This window comes from Neolamprologus multifasciatus, chromosome 10 (assembly GCF_963576455.1).
Source record: "Neolamprologus multifasciatus chromosome 10, fNeoMul1.2, whole genome shotgun sequence".
NCBI lineage: Eukaryota > Metazoa > Chordata > Actinopteri > Cichliformes > Cichlidae > Neolamprologus > Neolamprologus multifasciatus.
The window spans coordinates 12,793,483-12,813,448 of record NC_140448.1 but is presented as its reverse complement, the minus strand read 5'-3'; the positions used below and the strand labels follow the sequence as shown (position 1 = coordinate 12,813,448).

At 40.3% G+C, this 19,966-nt stretch overlaps 1 protein-coding gene across 1 annotated transcript in view; it reads right to left on the bottom strand.

Moving 5' to 3' along the window:
* LOC146509746 (sodium/potassium/calcium exchanger 3) overlaps window positions 1-14,642 on the bottom strand; it is a 37,389-nt gene extending 22,747 nt beyond the window's left edge. The window contains exons 1-2 of the mRNA XM_085173891.1: window positions 13,682-14,642; window positions 6,621-6,737 (exon numbers count right to left, since the gene is read on the bottom strand). Of these exons, the coding sequence (XP_085030017.1) occupies window positions 6,621-6,737; window positions 13,682-13,784 (220 nt within the window). The 5' untranslated portion in view covers window positions 13,785-14,642. The remainder of the gene's footprint in view (window positions 1-6,620; window positions 6,738-13,681) is intronic.
* Window positions 14,643-19,966: the final 5,324 nt, after the last annotated feature.

The following is a 19,966-nucleotide window of genomic DNA, read 5'->3' as shown; positions in this document are numbered from 1 at the left end:
AGCAACTGTTGCTGTTGTATTTTTTGCTTTGTTGAAGTTTGTCAGTGTGAGACTGGCATAGAAGGAAAACACAATCATTTATAGCTGAAAATAAGTCGCTAAAGAAAAAGGTCAGCACATAAATTTTTAAGATTAACTCTAAAGCACAATAAAAACCAGGAGGTATGGTTTAGCATGTTTGTAAAGAAACAAGTGCAAGTTGACCCTAATGTGTCTGCTTCCATCCTCAACGCACTGAAAATCTACAGCATAAAACTTTATTAGCTTTTAGTTGAGTCCTCCACAAGACTTACAACCATTATAAAATAATGTTTCCATTTCAAACTGAATGGACGAATCAACCAGTTGCTACTTTACAGCATAATGACATCAGATGACAACCTTAGTCTATTTTTAAATCTGCAGTGTGAGAGGACAGATTGTTTCTTGAATGTGTATTTTATCTCGCTCCAGATCAAAAACAGGCCATGCTGCAGATTAGATCTTGAAGCATAAGGTCAGTGCCGAGCAAATTCTGCAGGTTTTAGAAATCAAACCTCCATGGAGCTTCAGCGGAGTCGATGGATGGACAGTGGGCGGTACAGGATAATGTTATCGATCTGTAAGTCTGCAGGGCGTCCTGGAGCCAAGCTACGGTATTGACAAGCATATCGAGTAAAGTCATATCATGCACCAACCAGACTGGCGCTGGCGTATAGTCTCTTGCTCTCGCTTTCTCTCTCTCTCTCTCTCACACACACACACACACAAACAAAGAGAGAGCGAGAGAGAACTCAGCTGCATTTTTCATGAGAAATCAGAAAATAAATATTTTATCCAGGTGTGTAGTGTAAATTCAATTATGTATTTGTTCTTTGATTCCCTTTCCTTTGAGGCAGATTGAATGCAAAGCTGATGAAACAGCAGCAGGCTTCAAGCTCCAACAACCACCTTTCACATCAATAAACGCTGAACATCATTTTACGCTGTTCTGATAACAGAGAACAAAAGAAAACTGTGGGGTGTACGTTCACTCAATAAAACTACAACACGATGCATCATTAGCAAGACAATAAACTCAAAGGAGAAACACAAAACGTCAAATTAATCACTCATTTTAAAAGAATACCGGTCAACCCCCACAGTAAAATGTGGTCTTAGTACATTTTATCCATTGCATAGAGATGGTGGCTTTTGCTTCTCTACAGTAAAAGTAAATGGTATTCACATTGTTGTGCTCAAACCATCAAAAAGCGTTTGAGAAACTGCAGCAATGAGTTTCCAGAAATCATGACCTAGTTACTAAACTCGAAAGAAGACCTAAAATGCAAAACCATTACGTGAGCAGTTTCATATATGAATCATTTTCTTTCCGCACTACTATACCAGCCAACCACATCACTGTGAAGAACTCAGCATCTATCTATGGGAGGCATGTGTTTGTGACAGGATGCAAAGAGGGCTCTAGAGTGCAAGCAATTTGGCTGCAATGATGCGACTAAAAAAGTCCTAGGTTGCACCTTGTCTTCGCAGCTCTGAAAGTCTCCGTGTGGTCAACAACAAACACACATTATACCCATATCGTGGTCTAAACAAATCAGAGATAAAAGGCGTGGGACCTCTCTGATTGGCCGCGGTCAAGATATTCCTGTAGTTCTACATTAGTGTTCGTTTGAAAGTGCAGGTGGATGGAGAGAGGTGAGTAGCTTGAATAAAGCGATATCGAGTCATAAAATCCTGAATCAACTTTTAAATATAAATGTATTTTGCCAGAAACGCCAGAATCTCAGGTTAAAGCTCACAAAACTATTTCAGCAACCACCAAAAAGCTAAAACATCAAATGAGAGCAGGTAAACGGATTCTGCACAAAGACATAAACACAAAGCGTGGACCCGACGCATCAGAATCAGTGAGATGGCGGCTTTCTCACCCAACGGCAAGTACACGGACACACCATCGGTGCTGAAGGCCGAGAACTCACAGATTCTGATGCTTCGGGTCCTCGTTTTGTGTTTATGTAGCCTAGGCCCGACAGAAGTGGATGTAGCTGTGGGTAATGAGAAAAGATGACTTTTTCGTTAAGTTAAGCCCTGATCCGTCTGAAATTCATAGCCTCTGACACGGAGCCATCAACCTCTGAACGCTGAAAAAGCACAGTGTGTCCAGAAAACAAATTAAATGCCATGATAAATGCACTCCCCAAGTGTCCCCCTCTCCCCGCTGCCTTTCAGCGCTGGGGAGAAGAGGTCGTCAGAGGAGGCCAATGTGATGATTGAGTTTAACATTGTCTACAATATTGCCAAAGAGTGCCAACACACTTTAAGCACAAGCACTTTTTGAGTAACTTATCTTTCTTTTAGAACTGTGCTCCAAATAAAGAACTTTGTGTTGACAAGATTGTTAGTTAATCATTTATAAATCAATCTTGTCTGTATGGACAGCGAATAGTGAACATGTAAAACAGTGGGGTTAAGCAATGCAGTTAATCAAGTTGGGCGCACCAATGCAACTGTGGCAGAAGGTTAGTCTAGAGCCCTGTGAGTTCCTCTGAGGTGAGCAGCACTCTTAGCTCACTGCACACTTCCTATGGTTGGTGATTGTAGTTCAGTACAAAGACACAAAGCTGCTAACAACAATACTGAGTGTTTGATTTTTTTTTAGGTACTAGGTAGGTGCTGCTTTTATGAAAGGAAATATGATACCTTTTCTTGACATTAATGAAGCAAGAAAACAAGCAAATAAGTATGTCACTATATGTAATATTCAAGTAAGAAAAGAACCCTTTTAAAGCCAAGTACACCATATTTGGTACATGGGTTTTTGTTTTTGAGACTTCATAACACTTCTATCGTCAATTTTAATTTTTTGTCCCCCAAAGACCGACATACATTGTACGTGTACACTGTACGTTTTACAGTACGTCAGAAAATGCTTGATGTAGCAAATATACTACAAATGAAAACTCATTCATATATATTTTTTAAACTAGAATTTAAAAAATTAGAATTATTATTTTGTGGTTCAGGCTTCAAAGGGTTAAGTATGTATTTCAGCAAGTATGCAAGCATCCATGTATGTATGTAAGTAGGCAATTATGTAAGTATGTAAGCTATTAATCCATTATATGTGCCAGTAAGTATGTAAGTAATTAAGTATGTATATAAGTATGCAGTTATGGGTGTAATTAAGTACAATCGGATATACTTACACAGTATTCATGTGAGAATGTAAATATGCCTGTAAGTATCTACCAAGTTTCAATATATTTAATAGTAAGGAGACAACTTTCTTGCAGTCAACATCTCCAAAACTGAGCAACTTCAAGAGCACTCCAGATGGATAAATGGCTCTGCAGACTTGAAGGGATACATGCAAATTTGATTTGAAACATAAACAGCTCCTTTTAAAGGAGAGTGTGATAAACATACTTTCAGCCCTAAAACGCTGAGTATTTAATGGACAGAATATGAACTGGAACAAGGACCCATATCTGCTGTTTTGCAAAGCTTCTTCTCCAGTTTCATTAGCGACTGTATAATGTAAGCGCCCTGATAACAGTCCAGGACCATTCGAAGACAATTTGAGTTGGATTATCTGCCAGTTTTTCTTTCTCAACACTTCCTCCCTCTTGAAAAAAAACTCTCCAAAAATGGCTGTGGAAAAATACTATTCTAAGTCGACTGTTGCTTGCCAAAACAAACATAACAAACCTCGACAACAACGCACCCTGAGCCATTTACTTCATTTACATCGTTTGGAGTCTTTGAACCCTAAACCCCCACCCGAGGCCAGCTGTCTATTTTTAGCTCTTTGCACTTTTAATGCTTGAAAGACTGAATTGTCTGGGTTTCAAAATTTAGCATTCAGTTGCCTAGCAACCACAGTCTCCTCGAGGCTTGTCAGCTCACACTGTCTCCATCTTGCTAAGAAGCAGAGGGATGAAAAGAGAGCCGGAGGGCTGAATGTTACTGTGCAATCCCCGAGATAATATCCCCGAGGTCCAGGGCAGGGTTTTTAATCACACTCCAGATTATGCAATCGCTGTCAAGCGGCCGGCTGAGAAGGAGGACTGCAACCTGAGGCTCGGGCCGTGCTCACTGCTGTGCCTTATACTACCTGTCCAGCCTTTTTACATCTTTATGTCTCCAGTCTATTAGCACAGCCAAGTACCTTCCCCATGTGCACTTGTGCCTTTGTAAGAGATAATGAGGGAAATCTGTTTGCAGCCAGGAACTCAATAAAGGTCATGTGTCATCAGATTAAAAAAAACACAAAACTGGTTACAAATGGAGCACTCGGGTGAAGATACAATGAATCTCATTATTTTATCTCAGGAGTGCGAAGTATGAGCACCTCTACTGTAAGGGTATGTGGCAGACTGAGGGACAGTGAGCTACCTGTATCTCACCTGTTTTCATCATCACACAACAGAAAAAAAAAGAAATTAAAATCAATTTTTTTTCTTATATGTAAAATGATGGGTGCGTGTCTACTGGGGGCGTTGATTAATTCTGACAGCCTGGGATGAAGGCATGGTTAACTATCAATCTGGAGGCTATAAATACTGACGGGTGTATTTAAGACGAGATTTTGCACTTATTGTGGATTTGCAGAGACATTATAAAATAAATAGACGATGATTGGTGGTATATTGTTTTTATCTTAAATTACTGCTTCAAAATAATTTCCCAAATTGCTGCTTAGAGGTGTTTCAACATGGCTTTAGAGGAGCAGTCTTGCCCCTGGTCGGCACAGGTTTTGTGCAGATGTCATTGCCCGAGGAACGTTTGAACTCCTCGGGCAAGGAGAGAAGAAATTTCACAAACTCACTTGTTGTAACTGTGGCATCTTATTACAGCAACACGCTCAAATTCAGTGAGCTCTTTAACAACAACTCGTTCTTCTGCAAATGTTTGTGAAGGCAGACTGCATGACCAGGTGCTTGACCCTATACACCTGTGGCAATGACACCTGAATTCAAAGATGAAGAGGTGTGGCCCAATACTCTTGTCCCTGTACTGTGTTTATTTATTTTTAAGCTGCACATCCGGATTAGGCAGAACAGTTTTTGGGTGGCATTTAGTGAGGAGTGTGGTCTTGGCAGGCCATTTGCATGGAATATTATTAGCATAACTTGCCCAAAGACCAAGCTTGAAATTTTGTCCTCAGCTTCCAACAATAACTGTTCAGTTTGCATACAATACAGGATTGTGACTGACAGCCTAATATTAGAACAGCCATAGAGGGAATGCAAATGATACAGAGATACTGAATTGTATTCTGTCAGAAGGGCAACAGATTTTTCATTGAGAAGCCGTGTTATTTTATCTACTCTGTGCTATTCTCCCCGCACAACAATGAAGAGATTTCCTCTCCGATCTGAATTTTTAATAATAAAACTGTCAGCTGTGATGAATGCAGCTCATGTCAGCCAGCCAGCTAATCAGCCTGAGAACCAGAGAAGCAGCAGTCCCATTACGGCTGCTCAGCGGCTGCATGTCTCAGTAATAATTTCATGAAGGGCAGTTTGAATCCATCCGAAGTGTTCAGGGCCGACTAAAGCTAAGGAAGCAAAGAAAGTAACTGGGCATTTGTTAGAGACAGACTACCTCAGAAAATCTAATCGGATCTTCACTCTGCCGGTCTTCTTATGGGCTTCATCCATCTCCTGCTCTTTACAGTGCATGAGCTTGACACGCAAACTACACACTCATGACAACAAACACAATGCCTACTCTGTGTGACCTTTCAGTTCACCTGCAGGGGAGAAGCACATCTCTAGTAGACTTTTTTTTTTTTACCTGCGTACACACACACACACACACACACACACACACACACACACACACACACACACACACAATACAAATACATAAGAACTCCCAGTAGGAAATAACTGCTGAACCACACTATAAATCAGATCAGAGACTGTGCCTATAAATAACCAAACAAAATCCAGAACCCCAAATAAATTTGGCTTTTGCAGTAATACACAACCTCCACTGTGGGTTGCTTCCTTGAAGTCCTCTTCTCACCTCCTGTGACTTCAACACAGGGTTCAAACTTGCACCTGAAAGATCAGGGAGTGTCCACACCAAAAGAGGGGGTCACACTTTCAACACAGAGCACAACTGTAACATCCCAAGAAGTCTGGGAGAACATTTGTCTCAAATGACTTGAACTGTGGTGCGTAAAATCATGTGCTGGCACACAGCTCATTGAAAAGCCATGTTTTTGTTTGAACAAATTACAATAAATGCCAACAACCTGTACTTCCTACAAGTTTTGGCTCCCTGCTACTTCATCTTAGGAGATCCAGTTGCCAATACAAATATGCACCTGCATGTGGAAAAGTGGGAATTCCAGGGAGCAGGAGAATCAGAGGTGGTGGTGGTCACTGTTCAGGTGGGGCAGGCGCCGTCATACACAATCAGACAGCATAGCTTGCTCTCTATATTCCTAACTAATGACTGCCTCGGCGTAGAAAATGTAAAAATTCACTGTTATAGAGCATATAGGGGTTTTTTAAGGCATTATCTACGTGGAATAAGTGGAAGGAAGTACAGACAGTGTTGTGGAGCTTGCTGGTGTGTCCTGGAGAAACAAGCGGCATCTATTTAGGAAAAGAATGGTGACTCACCTGCTCGGGGCTGATCCAGATCCAGGCTCTGGTTATCTGACTTCTCCTGCATTAACCTTCGTGTCCATTGTAGCGTCTCACCATTCACGCCTGGCTGAAACCCCAAAGACTCTGTCTCTGTTGCAAAACAACACGAGCCATTTTAGTGCAAAAGCAGCCAAATGAACAGGCCTCACAGGACTCCAGATTCAGAAGGTGCTTTGATTTAGAGTGAATACCAAAAACTATTCTCACTAATGTTTTGCACGGCATGTGGATGGATTGTTTCTTTAATTAGCCGACGACAGGACAAACTGCTTATTGATCTTTTCAAGCCAAAAATGTCAAACACTTGCTGGTTTACATCTCTCACCTGTAACAATTACTGGATTTTTTAAAAACCAAAATGAAAACTAAATAATCAGAGGTCATAACGAAAATAATTAGCTGAATTAAAATACCTGTCGCGATTTCTCAGAGCTGTGTGTGTGCTGCCTAAAAACTGTTCATTTTTACCAACACCATCATTTTTTTTTTCTGTATTGACGAATTCGAAAGCTGGACAAGCAATCTTACTGTAATTTCCAATGTGAGGGTTTTTTGGGGTTGTCTAGCAAAAAACAAATAAATAAATAATCACACTGTGGCGTTGTGTTTCTGTCTGTGGGGAGATAACAGCATGTTCACTATTTCTCAGCCATCAGTGCTGAAATCTTTACAGTGTCTATTTCTGTTGTGTATTTTATTCCTCAACAGTTGAAATGTGTGGGTTTCCTTATATAGCTTTGGCAGAGCGACAGCTGAATAAGTCCCATCAGCTAAATCTGCCTCTACAATCTATATATATGGAAATAAATATATATATAAATATATATACAGATCTCCTTCTCCACCACCACCCACTGAGAGCTTTCCACTACAGGCTGAGAAGATAGCGAGGGAGTTATTATGCTCTCTACTACACGCCGTCCTTTTATTATGAGGCCTCTCAGCGTCTGCCTCTGATGCATTTCGTGATTGCCGGGTGCTGTCGTGTCCCTTTGTACCTTACAGCTCAATGAGCCCATTTCACGAGGGCAGCGGTCGAGGCTGAGAAGAGACGTGAAGGCTTTCATGTTGAGGTATCAAGAGGAGCTCGCCTCGTGTGAAATTCAAATAGGTTTCTGCCACAGATGGCTCTGTACCGCGTTTCACACGTCTGACTGGGACACATCTATAAATGCCTAAACCAACATTTTAGCTCATTAAAAAAAGGAGACATAAATATATGATGTTTATTCCTGTAATCTCAACATACTATGATCTGCACACAGCATGGCCGTTTGACTAACTGTATCATATATCTGGGTTTTGAAGAGTAGATATTTTAAAAGCCGTTTACAGTTGAACTAACTATGTATGTATCTGTGAGTTTTTCCTTTCCAGTCACCTTTCTCACTCACTATGTATTAATAGACCTCTCTGCATTGAATCATATCTGTTATTAACCTCTGTCTCTCTTCCACAGCATGTCTTTGTCCTGTTTTTCTTCTCTCGCCCCAACCGGTCGCAGCAGATGGCCGCCCCTCCCTGAGCCTGGTTCTGCTGGAGGTTTCTTCCTGTTAAAAGGGAGTTTTTCCTTCCCACTGTCGCCAAAGTGCTTGCTCATAGGGGGTCATATGATTGTTGGGTTTTCTCTGTATCTATGAAGCGCCTTGAGGCGACTTTTGTTGTGATTTGGCGCTATATAAATAAAATTGAATTGAATTGAACTAATTAATTTGTCTGTTGATTAATCTAAACACTGTCACACCTCCTTACCAGAAGGAAAATATCAGTTTTATCTTTAATACTGAATAAGAAATAGTTCCCAATGTGGGGAAAAATACACTCACTCGCCACTTTATTAGAAACGCCTCGCTGGTATTGGGTTGGATTCCCTTTTGTCTTCATAAATAGATTCAACAAGGTGTTGGAAACATTCCTCTGAGATTTTGGCCACACAGCTGCTTATTCATTGCTTGCTCCTCCACATCCCAAAGGTGCTATATTGGATTAATATCTGATGACTGTGGAGGCCATTTGAGTACACTGAACTCATTGTCATGTTCAAGAAACCACTTTGAGATTATCTGAGCTTAGTGACACAGCGCATTATTTTGCTGGAAGAATACAGGATGATACACAAGGTTGATTACCCAGGTTAGATAAACCTTAAAGAAAAACCTATGAATTTTACATAGGTTTATATTATAGGAAAAAAGATGTACATGGTCAATAATTCTTTACAAAAGTATGCTTTTAAAATCATCAAATCAATAATAATTAATTAAGCAAGCTTCAAAATCTACCCTGCAAAGTAGTTTACTAGGGCATCAAATCAAACGCACATCATAAAACAATCAGGTGTAACAAAAGTGTCACGAGTTATGGAGTGTAGGAGTGCTGAGGTAACAAATGCAAACAAATTAACTTAAAATAGACCTTTTATTAGGCTGGTGTAATGTCCAGTAACTACAGAAATCTTATATACACTGTACGTGATGGTACACAGGAGGGTACACTGTGGTCATAAAGGGATGGACGTGTGCAGCAACAGTACTCTGGCAGGCTGTGGTGTTTAAACAATAAGAAGCGGGCCCAGAGTGTGATAGGAAAATATTCCCCACTACATTACACCACAACCAGCAGCACGAACTGTTGATACGAGGCAGGATACATCCATGTTTTCATGTCTACCCTACCATCTGAATGTGGCAGCAGAAAATTAAGACTCATCAGACCATGCAACACTTTTCAAATCTTCTGCTGTCCAATTCTGGTGAGCCTGTGTGTGAGTTGTAGCCTTAGTGTTTTTGTTTGTAGCTGACATGAGTGGCATGTGCTGTGGTCTTCTACCATAGCCCAGCTGCTTCAAGGTTTAATGTGTTGCGTGTTCAGAGATGCTCTTCTGCATACCTGGGTTGTAACAAGCAGTTATTTGCGTTAATCTGGTCATTCTCCTCTGACCTCTGAGATCAACAGGGTATTTTAGCCCAGAGAACTGCAGCTCGCTGGATACTTTCTCTTTTTCATTCTAAGTACACTGGTGTCATGTGATTGGCCAACAAGCAGTTGAATGGGTGAACCTAACAAAGCGGCCAATGAGGGTATATAACTTTAAATATAAGCATACATATAACTAAAAGCAATTTTTTCTAACTTTAATTAAATCAAACAAACACTGATTAAAAAATGATTTAGCCTCTGAATTTATCACTTTAGATTTTCACATTCCAACTACATGGACAGAGTTTTCAATGCACTATATTGTAAAGTTTTCTAAGGTGCTAAACCTCAATATTCCAGTGTTTCATTTTTTTAAACGTTTTTTTAGAGACATCCTTGAAGTTACAAGTTTTGTAACAGAAATTACACATGCACACACTTTCCATGCATTAAGAACGCAGTGTTTACTTTCACGCTGACCAGAAAGATGATCAATGGTGTTAAATTTGGACAACTTTACTGTAGATAAGACTGTCTGCTAGAGGCCCTAACATTTACATGTAAACAAAGGAAAAAGGAACCAGACTGATCAGTGATGAAAGCTGATGGAACAAGAAATGAGGTGTTTGAATGGAAATACCTTAATCCTGCTGAGAAATGGCCCAGTATAAACACATAAACTTTAAATACATAATTTTGGTCATAACTCACTGTATGGCAGTGCAGACTGTGGGAAGGTCCAAGCAAGTTATGTCAGCATAATTTATGATTTCTTTTGTTTATTTTTGTTTTTAGTCTCAATGTGATGAAGAAATCAAATATTCGGAATCTTTTTGTAACTTGTGCTAAACTGGGATTAATGGTCTAACTACCATACAAACCTTTAAAGCTTCTTTTTTCCTCCCTTTGTCTGACTTGAAACAACAATGTGTTATTTAAGATACAGATTAACAAGGCCCTACGCTAACTTCTTTTCCTCTCTGAAAACCTAGTAGTATCGCCATCTTTGGCGGAAACAAGACATTTGATGCCATCAATCACACAATGACTGACAGGCTGGCTTCCTGAGATCTAACCCCAAACACCTTCACTGCCTCCACAAGGCCAGACAGACAGCAGTCTGCAGTAGTAAATGTGCCTGACAGTGAAATCCTCAAAAGGTAGCAATACAGGTAAAATGTCTGGGGGGGGGGATCTGCAGTCCAATCTTCTCATGGAAACACTGTTATCTACACAGAAACACTGCAATGTTTCCACGTAGATAACGCTGTAGTCCTCTGGGTCTCTTTGACATTCACACTGCACATTTAGTAAGTGTCCTGTGTCGCTAAACAAAGAGCTGATAAACATTAAATTTAACCTGAATTATACCTCAGCCACATTTTGATTAACATCTGAGTGCAGACAATACCAAATCAAAAACTTAAAAAAAAAGTGTGGAGACATTTTAGAGTCGGACAGTTAGGAACAAATCATGGATGATCACAGTTTCACAGTATTTTTTATAACAGAAGAACACGTGCCAAACCTTTCTACGTACCTCAACGACAGGCATCTGGACGTGTGCACAATGTTCCTATCCTAAAATGTCACCGTTATTTTGTGTGAGCAGCAACATTACTATCTGTGTTTACACTGTAGTACTGCTACCTTTACTTACGTAAAAGATCCAAATACTTGAGCTGTTCAATCTTTCGAGATCTACATACGTGGATGTGTCACTGTAATCTTCATGCAGGTGTTTAAGAAAAAGCATGAAGATTTCATGTGGAGGGACTCGGGAGCATTTTGTCAGGTTTATGCAGCTTTAAAAAAATTGATTGGTTGATTCTCAGTGCTCTCATCAGCCGTGGGTTCATCTGTGAACGTGTGGTAGATGACCAGCAACACGGGCAAAATGTGTGTTTCACTTTATAGAAACTTGGTACTATTAAAAGTTCACATATACGCTGAATTTTATCAGGTAGACACAAACACAGCTCCAAATGATCCCAAAGTTGCCTCATGTCTGCTGGTTATATAAATTAGCAGTATTGGTACAGCCATGTGTGTACTTTGCTTACATATTATGTTTACTTCTGCAAAGTTGACAGAAAAATGTGAAAAAGATTAATGTTCACTAAACCTGCTAAGCTTTTTTACATCTTCCCAGAAACTGAGACGAGCTCCCATGTTGGAAGTGTCTTGCTCATGTGGTAATATTGGTGTCCGAAGGGTGTTTCTTGTGTTTTGCATTGCTTAAAAACAATGAATATTTTACCATTAATCTTTTTCTTTGGCAAAAATCACAGTAAACATGATTTTGCACAGAAATACTTGACAATAGTTTGCTTTGGATTGTAATGCATTCTCCCAATCCTTAATGTAAAGCTTCTCTTTTCCCCACCCCAGTATCAGACTGATAGTAACAGAGCTACACATCCATAAATGGTTATAGGAGCTGGATGCTACAGTATGTGTAATATTTTCCAACTATTGTGAGAGTAACCTGCCTGTCATCATTACAAACAGCAGGACACATGCTTTGCCCAGCGCTTTGTGCTTTTATATGGTTTTAAGTTGAGCAGCCTTGGTCTCAGTTCGGAAACCCTCTTCAGAGCTGATGGGCACACTCATAATTTAAAGGTGAAATATAAATATTAATGACACGGCTCATTCAGAAGGACACTCTTCCACCAAGGATGTCCTGTGCTACTGGGATGAAGCCCAAAGGTAAAAAAAACCAACAAAACACTAGTGATGGAACAAAAAGTTCACCTATTCAAATATTTATCTGAACAAAGGGTGGCAGAGGGGTGCAACGCAGTTGGTGATGCTGGTGCTGATGAGTGTGCGTGACAGTGAGGGATCACATCAGCAAAGGCGATGAGGGGATGATGATGAGCTGGAGGAGGACAAGGGTGAGGGGGTGGGGTGATGCCTTTAGGTGCAATGCTGTTAGATGAGAATAACGCATCTAACTTAGCGGCTACTGATGCAACTGGAAGTGTCGCATAATCTTAGAGGGGTTGTGTTTTAAGGAGACGGAAGCACATAAAGATGGAGGTGTGCGTGTGTGTGTATACACAAATTATAAAGCCAGTTACTTATGTGACATTTCCTTCACTACATGTCCTTTTATAGATGTAAGTTTATTTTACCCTGGAGGCTGCAGGCATCAGTCCTAGGGGATATGAGTTATGTCACATGTTGCCAAAAGAAACGAACCGAGACAAATTAGATTAATTTAACTATTAATTAACAACACTTAGCAACATTTTATTTTGTCCACTGAAAGCCATGTTCGCTGCTTTCGGGTAACTGCCTGGGAACAGGAGGACACTAACAGGGCAGGCGGTCTATTTGGGGATAAGGCAAATATGCCCCGAAAAATTAAACATGCCCTACAGTAATTCTTCAGAGATGAAGATGTAATATAAATTGAAGCCCAACCCATAAATGACCTTATCTGCAGTGATTGGATTTAAACATGCCACAGTTTGTCACTGCTTTATGTAATCGTCAAACTGTCACCTTCCCTCAGGGTGAACAGATCCTGCTGCAGATTTCAACTTGACAATCAATCCAGTGCGCACCTGCCTGCTCTCCTACTTATTCATCACCATTAAGTGTTGGAATAATGTACATGTATTTCTACACACGTGCATCTGCAGCTGTACCACAGGTATACATATGTAATACATACATCTTTATTTTTTCTTGAAGACAAACATGAATTATGCAGCGTTTCTACTAGTTTCCTGTAGCTCTAGTTGAGAGAAGCACTACCTTTAATACACATCTAAGTGCGTGTGTGTGCGTTTTTAAACAATTTCCTTCTGGTTTCTCCTCCTCACTGCCAGGATGCAGAGAATTAATCATCATATATCTTTATATAACAACGAGATAATAATAATTTAGCATCTAAGTGGGCACAGCAGCGGCATTTCTCATTCTTGAGAGCCAACACACATGCGTGGAAACTCAGATTCATTATACTGCGAATGTGAAGAGAAAGAATGTGTTTTACATTTTATTTCAATCTTACGAGATATCCTACCGCTGATATTTGTACGGATTTATAGAGTAGACGCACGCAGGCGCGCTCAGCCTCTGTGTCTATATTAAGGTCTCACCTGGTGCCTGGATGACCTGCGCGAGCCAAATGACGGCGACCAGCCCGACTCCACAGCAGCAGAACCGCTGGAAGGGCCGCCGGTGCCTCGCTGCAGTTTTCATTCCTCAGCCGGCCGCATATCCACCAGAAACATCTGTTGCTCTCTTTTACTTGTTTCACACTTTTACACCGCAAGAAGCTCCGAACAAACCGCCAGCAGTAGCAGGAGCAGAAAACGACTTCTCTGACAAGTTGTGTCAAAAAAAGAAAAAGAAAATCCCCGCAAACGACAAACCCGTTTTTTTAAATTTCCCCCCTCCAGGCTCAGAGGAGACGTTTTGCTGGTAAACTCATCCAAAGGTCCGGGTCGCACATAGCGAGGAGAGGCGCAAAAAAGCTTTCTGCCTTCATGTGTACAGTGTGAAAGGTCGACAGCAGATCCCACAGTGAGCTGCAGCAACAGGAGGCGACATGCTCTGAGCCCTGTGTGCCTTCACTGTGCCTGTCTGCTCACGCTGTGGGCTTCCCCCGTGCGGCCACCAGGCGACGACAAACGCAGCCGATGTCGAGCAGATGACATGTGGTTGATATTTCCACTTTTCCGAGCTGCAAGCTGTGGCTTATTAAAGCAAAACACTGCAAGGTGTGACGGACACCTCTCCAGAAGAGCTGTATGATTTAACGTCCCCTGGGGCAATGCTCTGTCCACACCTGATTGGCTGAGCGCACCTGGTTCACCTAATTACGGGGTGCAAAGCGGGGAATGATGGAAACTGGAGCCGAATGCGTTACAGTATTTTAAATAATCGCTTTCACATACAGGGAGCCTTGAAGCGGCTCTAAATATTTTCTTTCTTGTACTTGTTTATAATTTGAAATGTGCAAAAAAACAACAACCTTAAAACAGAAGATAACCTGACCTTAGTGCATCTCTTTTTAAAGAGAGACCTGGCAAAGAGAGCAGCAGAAGTTACAACAAATTTAACACATTCTAATAATAACAAGTGAAGAAACAAACACATTGCATATTCAGTACATTCAATTATTTTTCTTTAAAGGTACAGTGTGGAAAATTTCGCCACTAGATGTCAGTAGATTGCAGATTGCAGTCAACTGAATTCTGTTTTCCTCTCAGTTCAGTTACATAATCTTATCTACTGTAGTCGCTCTAGGAAAAACAAATCTGGTGAATGTAGGCTTTAGGTCTGCTGTTTATTCAGCCAGTGTCCATGTCTATTTAGGCTAGGAGGATGTAAATCTTTGTGAAAGGAGTCCGATACAACTCAATCAGTCAAATAAGTTCCCTTCTGATCAGTGGCAGCAATACTGAGGTCAGTTGTTGAGGACATCCTTTTCTGTTAGTAAGCGCTGCAGTTTTTTGCTGCTGTTAGCTGCTGTTAGCCTTCTTTGAAGTGGATATAACATTTTCAGACTTGGATACTTAGTGAATAAACTCTCTTAAGATGTGAGAATATAATCAAACTGTTTATTAGAGGGAAAGTGTCCTTTTTATGACACTCAAGCCTAACATTAGTTGTTAGGCTAACTTATATTAGCATTTAGTGCTAACTTATAACCAGTTGTTGTTGTTGTCTAGCCAGCTCATTGTCATCTGTCCAGATACATCAAGGTTGCAAGCAACTGCAACAATATTGGGAATGAATAAACATGTTTATGCACATTTTTGTGTATTAGAGCTCTGTCTTCAGCTCAGGAGATAAGGCTTGAAGTGAGGAGGAAAAGGATAAAGTGGAAGTGAAGGAGGAGAGAGAGGAGTGGTGGAGGAGGAGAAAAACATAATGAGAAAGAGAAAACATACAGTATGAACATATATACTTTGAAGGAGCTATTTGTGAAATTTAAATTAAACATTTAATTTAATTCAGTTTTCTTTATATTACACCAAATCACAACAACAATTGCCTTAAGGAGCTTTTGTAAGGTAAAGACCCTAAAATAACAGAGAGAACATAATGAAAACACCAACAATCAGATGATCCCTTATGAGCAAATGCTTTGGTGACAGTGAAGGAAAACCTCCTTTGTAACAGGTAGAAACCTCCAGCAGAAACAGGCTCAGGGACGCATGGCCATTTGTTGCAACTAGTTGGGGATGAGGGGAGGTAGACAGAACACAGACACACTATGGAAGAGAACCAGAGATTAACAACTACTCATGATTAAATGCAAAGTGGTGTATAAACACCACTTTGCATTTGTGGTGTTTATACACCACACCACAAACACCACAAATGCTGGGGAGGTTCTTCTTTACTCACCACAGGTGAGTAAAGAAGAACCTCCCCAGCACCTTAGCCCTATTGCAGCATAACTAAGGGGGGACAGGTTCACCTGATCCAGACCTAACTATAAGCTTGATCAAAAAGGAAAGTTTTAAGTCTAATCTTATAAGTAGAGAGGGTGTCTGCCTCCCAAATCCCAAATGGGAGGTGGTTCAACAAAAGAGGGACCTGAAAGCTGAAAGCTCTGCCTCCCATTCTACCCGAGGAACCGCAAGTAAACCTGCAGTCTCAGAGCAAAGTGCTCTATTGCAGTGATACAATCACTGTTGGGCAAGTTACTTTGAAAAAGTAATTAGTTATAGTTACTTCTTCAAAAAAGTAACTGAGTTAGTAACTGAGGTGATTTGCATTTGTCATAAAACGATTGCTTGTGTTGTAAATGACTTGTTAACCTATAATCTATCAAAAAAAATCTCTCATGCATGATATTAAGTTATTTGTAAACAGAAAACACATTTCTGTTTACCAGTAGAAGCTGCAATCAGGTTTTGGAAATGTGATTTTTAGATATCAGATTGAAAAATATCACATTGAAGATTTGACCAAGAGGGTAACACAAAATGCAATAAATATATAGTGTAATGGTTCTATTGTGGCCAAAAAGGACTGGAGTAATTACAGTGCAGAACACAGAGCAGTTGCAAGACTCAGACTCACAAGAACACTTATAAAATAGGTAATTTATTTTCTATAGTACCCCATTCATTATTTTCGTTGACCACAGCCTTTTAACCCCTTACCCACAAGGATCAGCAGTCTGGCACAACTAGTGCAGAAACAGCCAGCAGGGGGCAACTCTGTCTTTGCACAAAGGAGGTCATGTTGTATTTAAGTCTATAGGAAAGTTTACCTTATATATGACCTCAGCAAATGCTTATCTTATGACCTTGTGCTCTCAATCCCTTATTTCATTGGCTATGGTCAAAATGCCAAACTCAAGTCCAGATGACCAGTGGTTAACATATATCCATCATTTATATAATTAGGTTTGAACCTCATGAGTTTTCTCTGATTATTACAGCTTCCTCCTGGCCAGATAAATGCAATTTTAGGTTAACTCATGGCTTGAAATTGATGCTAAAGTGATGTGGTTGTTTCAGGGTATCCTCTGTCAAGTGGGATAGCCGTTCTCCCCACGGGATAAGATATTAAAAAATGGATGGATAGAAAACATTTTAAAGACAGAAGTGGTGTTTTTTTCCACTGCCAAGTTTTCTTTAAATAAAACATCAGAATGTTTCCTATGAGAACACAACGCGTTTATATCCAAGGCTAGCAAATGGTTTCATTTCCCTCCTTGTAAAACATTTAGGTATGCCAAAAGCCCAAACAAACAATGACAGGAGCAGACCAGAGACCATGTTGTGAGTTGACCACACCAGCCAGAACAACACCCATCATGGAAAATATTAAGTTTATATCCTAGGTGAACATTGCACAAGAATAAACATTTCAAATAACAGAACAAGATGGTAACAATCCCATGAACTCTGAAGGTCCTCCACACAAGATCAGCTCTCCACGAGTTGCCAGCAGATGTTAAATGGTAAAAATCATTAGTTGTGTCCCTCAGCATCATTGGGTGTTTTGTTCTTCTCTTTTTTGGCCTTTTGGTAAAATTGTAAAAAGCATAAAGACATAAAACTAAAAGCAAAGATTTGAGTTTGCAAAACAAAGCAAGGTGAGAATGGTTTCATGCATATGTTTATGTTAAATAAGAAGTGTATTGGAGTGTGTGTGGGTGTTCTCACTGTATCATCTTATGCTGTTTTTGTATCCATACCAGTGCCATGTAGTGATGCATCTGGCCAGCTCACTAGCAACAGCATCCAGACAAAGGTAGTGGGGACCTCATTGAATGAAGTATAATTAGCTGCAATCATTTACTCTATTTGCTAATCTCCCCATAAAGTTGTTCTTAATTAATTAAGCTGCATAGTGCTGTGCAGATGTTGCCTTCCTTGTGTCCACTTCCTGCCGACTGCAAGCGGCAGGAGGAGATTTCGAAGCTTCACTTCTCCAGCGAGCTCGCTCTCACAGGAAATGTCCACCCTGACAAGTCACATAATATACTTTTGTTATTATTAGCACAAGTCAGCCAAAAGAGTCACGTGGCTCGTTTGCAACACCAAAAAACTCGAGTCAAGTGATAAATTTTATTTCAGGACACTCAACTTCAGATTCAGATTTTCTGCTTTGACGAAGATTGAATTTGAAAAAGAAAACATATTTAACTTATTTCTTTTCTTTCCTATTTTCTCATTCCCAGTTCTTGAAGTAATGCAAAATAAAAATGACAGAAGTGTGCATGGATCATCTGTATGCAGAAACAAAGGCTACTTGTCACATGGAGACCTTCCAGAAACAGGGTGAAGATGAAGAAACACTCCTGCAGTCTGGTCTGCTAGTAATCCACCCTGCCAGGTTTCCAGAAAGCACACAAACCCTTTTGTGTAAAATGTGGATGGACTGTTCGATAAAAGCGGTCTGGCTAATGTCTTCTTTTAAAAATGAAGACCTTAAAAAAAGACCCATTTTCACTTCAGGAGAATGAAAAAGGTGAAGCAGCCTCATTCAGCACCAGAGAGCCTGCAGCGCCCTGGTGTTTTTCATTTTTAATGTTTAACTCCAGAGTTTATGGCAGGCTGGCAGGACTCGGATTAGTTTATTACTGACTTGTAGGTGTTATTTATGAAGTATATCACTTATTAACAGACTGCTTGCTTTACAAAACTACTGCATTTGTCTGTATGTTTGCATTAGATCAAAAGAAGAATGCAGTGCGCAACCTGAGCAAATCTAGTATTTTAAATTGTTACGATTTAGATTTTATTTTAGATAAAGTTTTCACTTATTGTCCAAGTGAAATCCAACCGAGCAAGAGTATTTTTTCCAAAACACAAATCTCCCATTTAACCTTAGACTTAGCCTACATAAACTGTTGGGTATATTTTTAAATACATTTTACATACATTTTAGCTAAACCATCTATTTTTTTTGTTTTTATAGATGGGTATCAAATCACCAAATCTAATGAATGTGACTCATCTATTGTGAGTTTAGTTTAACTAATGGCAGGAAGTCTACACGGGCATTGCAAACTTACAGCAGGTTTCATGTACTTGTTGTGGCCTGGCCATTTAAAATCCAATATACAGCATACACACACATTCACTCTCCCTCTCTCTCTCTCTCTCTCTCTCTCTCTCTCTCTCTCTCACACACACACACACACACACACACACACCGCCTCTGTATTTACAGAACACGGATGAGTCAAACTGGCGCTAAGCCCTTGAGCTGTTTGTGACACGTAGCCCCTAGTGAAGACTCCTGCTCTCCAACCCCAAATAAAGACATAGACCAGCGCATTGTTGTCATCAGTTCTCCTCCTGGTGTCACGGCGGGGAAGATTAAGTGTTTTGCTCAGGCTGGTGTTTAGGAAAGCCTTCCAGAGGACAAAGTCCTGGGAAATGTTTGTACCATGTTGTCGTGCTGTATTATGATTGTGGAGCAAGCTGTGGAAAATGTATGTCTTAGCTCACGCTGCATCAGTTCTGGGAGACGGGAATGTGCAGCAAATCAGGATTAAAGCTGTAATGTGTCACCTAAATGCATGATAGTTACATCCTGAATTAAATAAATAAAGATACAAGGTTTTATGGGGAATGTTTTTGGTGTTTTGTAAGGAACTGGTAACATGTTGAGCAGCTGATTATGAGAAGCGCTGTGAAGAGTGCAGCAGGGAGTCCAGGCATGATCATTTCAGCTCATTAATCAGCTCGGCACTTCGATCACAACAAAAGTACTAAAAATGTTCCTTGGATTGAATTGAAATGTGGAAAACACACTCGTGGTTGCCAGACGATCTCCTGTCTGTTCCTCTAATGCTGTGTGATTTCGGGTTTTTGGTGATGTGTCAGAAATTATTGAATGGACTGCCATAAAACCGATTAAACGAATAAAAATGCAAAGGTGGGGTGATCATCAGCCTCGTCTGC